This window comes from Miscanthus floridulus, chromosome 7 (genome assembly GCF_019320115.1).
Source record: "Miscanthus floridulus cultivar M001 chromosome 7, ASM1932011v1, whole genome shotgun sequence".
NCBI lineage: Eukaryota > Viridiplantae > Streptophyta > Magnoliopsida > Poales > Poaceae > Miscanthus > Miscanthus floridulus.
Window position 1 is genome coordinate 113,258,084 of NC_089586.1, and position 3,255 is coordinate 113,261,338.

General features: G+C 57.7%; 1 protein-coding gene across 1 annotated transcript; it reads right to left on the reverse strand.

Annotated features, from left to right (window-relative positions):
- Positions 1 to 744: 744 nt before the first annotated feature.
- On the reverse strand, positions 745 to 2,626 carry LOC136464321 (AT-hook motif nuclear-localized protein 25-like). Its single transcript, XM_066463281.1, has 2 exons — positions 2,487 to 2,626; positions 745 to 2,251 (listed from the first exon to the last, which is right to left on the reverse strand). The coding sequence occupies exon 2, from the start codon at positions 2,086 to 2,088 to the stop codon at positions 1,096 to 1,098; it is 993 nt and encodes a 330-aa protein (XP_066319378.1). The 5' UTR covers positions 2,089 to 2,251; positions 2,487 to 2,626; the 3' UTR covers positions 745 to 1,095.
- Positions 2,627 to 3,255: the final 629 nt, after the last annotated feature.

The following is a 3,255-nucleotide window of genomic DNA, read 5'->3' on the forward strand; positions in this document are numbered from 1 at the left end:
ATTGATGCGGTGGTGATGGCCTCGCTTGCCTAAAGAACCAAACACCTCCTCCTAAAAGCTCATAAAAACTTTAGAAGGGGCAAAAAACTTTAGGGAGCTTCACCTCCTCCTAAAACCTCCTAAAGTCCTTCCTGAACCCCCACTACCTCTCATTTATTGCCCCCTCCCTCTCTCTCTCCCACCCTCCCTCCCTCTCGCGCCTCCATCCTGCGCTGGGGGCGGGGATGGTTGGCACGGGGGTCTCACTCGGCGACCACGGAGCAAAGAGGAGAAGCGGCGCTGGCGAGGAAGAGCTTTTTGCTCGCAGGGTAGCAGGGGTAGGAGGAAGAAGGGTAAAAGTGTCTTTGTTCAACAACATTTATTGCTTTTAGTCAGTTTTAGGAGGTGCAACCAAACACTTTTTTTAGGAGGTTTTAGAAGGCTGCCTAAAACTTTTAGGAACTAAAGTTTTAGGAGCTCGGAACCGAACATGGCCTAACATATTTGACCCAAGTAACGCTAGCTTGAAACATGAAACATTGACTAGGTTGAACCTTTCAATATTTGACCAAAAATTATTGTGTGAGAAAAATGAAAACATATATGTGAAAGGGACCATGAAAGAGTTGTTGTAATGCATGGGTACAGCGATTGTAGGGGAAGATAAGCAAATGGTTTATAATAGAAACATCATTCTACAGCAAGAGATACAATCAGAATATAATAACACAATACAAATGAAAAAATAAAAGAAAAGAAAAACTGGAAACACAAAACATCGGATCTCACTGACCTTTATAGTTTATTGAACTAGCTCTTGCGTGCATCGAATCTCTAGCTTCCTCTTTTCCTTGATTAATCATATCACAACCATCTTAAAACACCTCATGATTTTCAATGCAGATCTTCATGCGTAAACGCATGCATTATACTATAGCGCCCAGATGAAAGGTCTCTCCTATGAACAATAATCCAGCATGCATATACATGTCTCGGGCTCAGCTCCATTAAGCCTAGCTTCAGCTCCCGGTTTAGCTAGGATATGGCAAGAGCTTGCGGGCACCATTTGAATCTTTGTGATGATGTGGATGCGAATCGGGTGTGTCAAGGCATGGATCAAAACGGTGGCCGGACAACGCCGCCACCGCCTCCACTCCAGCCTCCAAAGTTGTCTCCCGGTAGCTGGTAGGCCCCTACATTCCCAGCGAGGTTGTAGAGCGACATGCCGCCACCGCCAGCGTCGCCTCCTCCGGTCACACCAGAGGACTGAGACGCCGTCGGCTGCCGACCTGGGGGCGGTCCAGCCGACTGCGCGACTTGATCTTGTGGTTCGGCCCCGGCGGCAGCCGCCGCTGTCTCCTCTTCCTGCCCCTCCAGCGGGAGCCGCTCGTACACGGCGTTCGCGAACGACGCGGCCATCAGGACGACGGGCCCTGCGGCGACCAGCGGGCCCACCACGCTCCCGCCGATGACCTGGCCCTGGCCGCCGGAGAGGAACACCGTGAGGCCGCTGGCGCCGGGGGGAGCGGGCGGCGGCAGCACCGTGCCGGTGAGGGAGAGGATCTCGAAGCGGCCCCTCAGCGTGGCCACCATGCTCCCGGGCGGCGACGCGCCGGGCTGCCTGAGCGCCACGTTGACGACGGCGCCCCCGCCGCTGAGCACGCACACGCCGCGGCCCCGGCGGCGCGTGTACTCCGCGACGCAGTCGACCACGTCGGCGCCGGCCGCGACCTCGAGGACGTGCGAGTGCAGCGCGTTGGGGCTGTCGCGCGTCACGATGATGGGCGGCTTGGGCTTGTTCTTGGAGCCCGGCGGGCGGCCCCGCGGCCGCCGCTTGGGCGTGCCCGTCCCGCTGCCTCCCCCGCAGCTGCCACCCTCGACTGGGACCATGACCGACGTGGACGGCTGGTCACCGCCGACGCCGCCGCCGCTCCCGCTCCCGCCCGCCTCGGCCTCGCCGCCGACAGGGCTCTTGTCCGGAGACATCTTGTGGTGCTCCATCTTGACGTGGGAATTGGGCGACAGCGGCGAGGGCTGCTGCTGCTGCGGCCGGAGCAGCTGGTGGAAGTAGCGCGAGCTGCCGCCCCCGCCCGGGTCCATGCCGGGCATGGCCGTGTCATCTGGCCGCTCCCACCACTTGCCGGCCGCCAGCTTCACGGTCTGGTGGATCGGGCGCGCTCCTCGCGTCGCGTGCAGCAGCTTCGTTCCCTTACCTCGCCAACTCCAGTCGCCGCCACCAGCACCGCTGCACCACGGCTAGACCTGCCTGGACCTGGACACGGCAGCAAGCATTCGCCTCTTACTTATAAAGCAGCTTAATTTGCATGCCACAGTGCATCAGAAAGCGCGAAACCGAGAAGAGCAGCAGCTTAGCACGAAATGAGAGATCTTTTGCTTTCCGCTATTATGAACCTTTTGACTTGTCTAGAGTCTTGACAGGACTCTAGTGATGATGGAACTGCAGATGCACCAACAGGGAAAGACTAATCTAGCTAGCTTTTCTTTACCTCCGGTAGAAGCGAGCTATCTTCTCCTCGACGACGCTGGGCTGCACAAGCTTCGTTCTACCTTGAGCAACTCTGCCGGCCGCCTCGCTCCTAAGACGAGAAGCACCGAAGAACCCTCCCCGTGAAAGGCACAAGCAGGCTGCAAGCGAGAGGGGGCAGGCAAGGAGGGGCTGTGCATTATAGGCGCAGGACGAGAGCTAGTATGTATGAGGGATCGAGAAGAAGAAGGGTCTGGACGCGCGTGGTGGGAGGCAGGAGCGAGACGGGAGAGCGTGCGGCGTGCGCGGCGGCCCCGAATTAAAGGCAGGGCGAGGGCGAGAGGGTGTAGGGGGACGGCAAGGAATCGGGGTGCCCGGCCTTTCCCTCTCTGCCCCTCTCTGTATCTTGTACTAGTACCGCCTTCACGTTGTACGAACGTGTAGGCTAGGCGTTGGCGGGCCACGAGCGAGGAAAACCCACGGCGCCCAACCGTCGGGCCAGGAACAGTATCTATTGTATTTTACGTGTAGGCTAGGCGGTGGCGGGCCACGAGCGAGGAAAACCTACAGCGTCCAACCATCGGGCCAGAAACGGTCTCTATTAAATTTTAAACTTCTATCTTTTTAATACAATGATATGCAATGCTCTTGCGTATTCGAGAAAAAAACCCCACAGCGCCCAGGCCCGCGCGCAAAGCAACCCGCCGTGGACTACTTTGTCGCGTTTGTGGAACGGAAATGCAGGCAGGCGACTACGTGATCGAGCGAGCGGGCGACAGGCGGGGCCGAGT

Excerpts from the sequence above, each read along its gene's own strand:
- LOC136464321 (XM_066463281.1), bottom strand. The coding sequence starts at position 2,088 with ATGCCCGGCATGGACCCGGGCGGGGGCGGCAGCTCGCGCTACTTCCAC.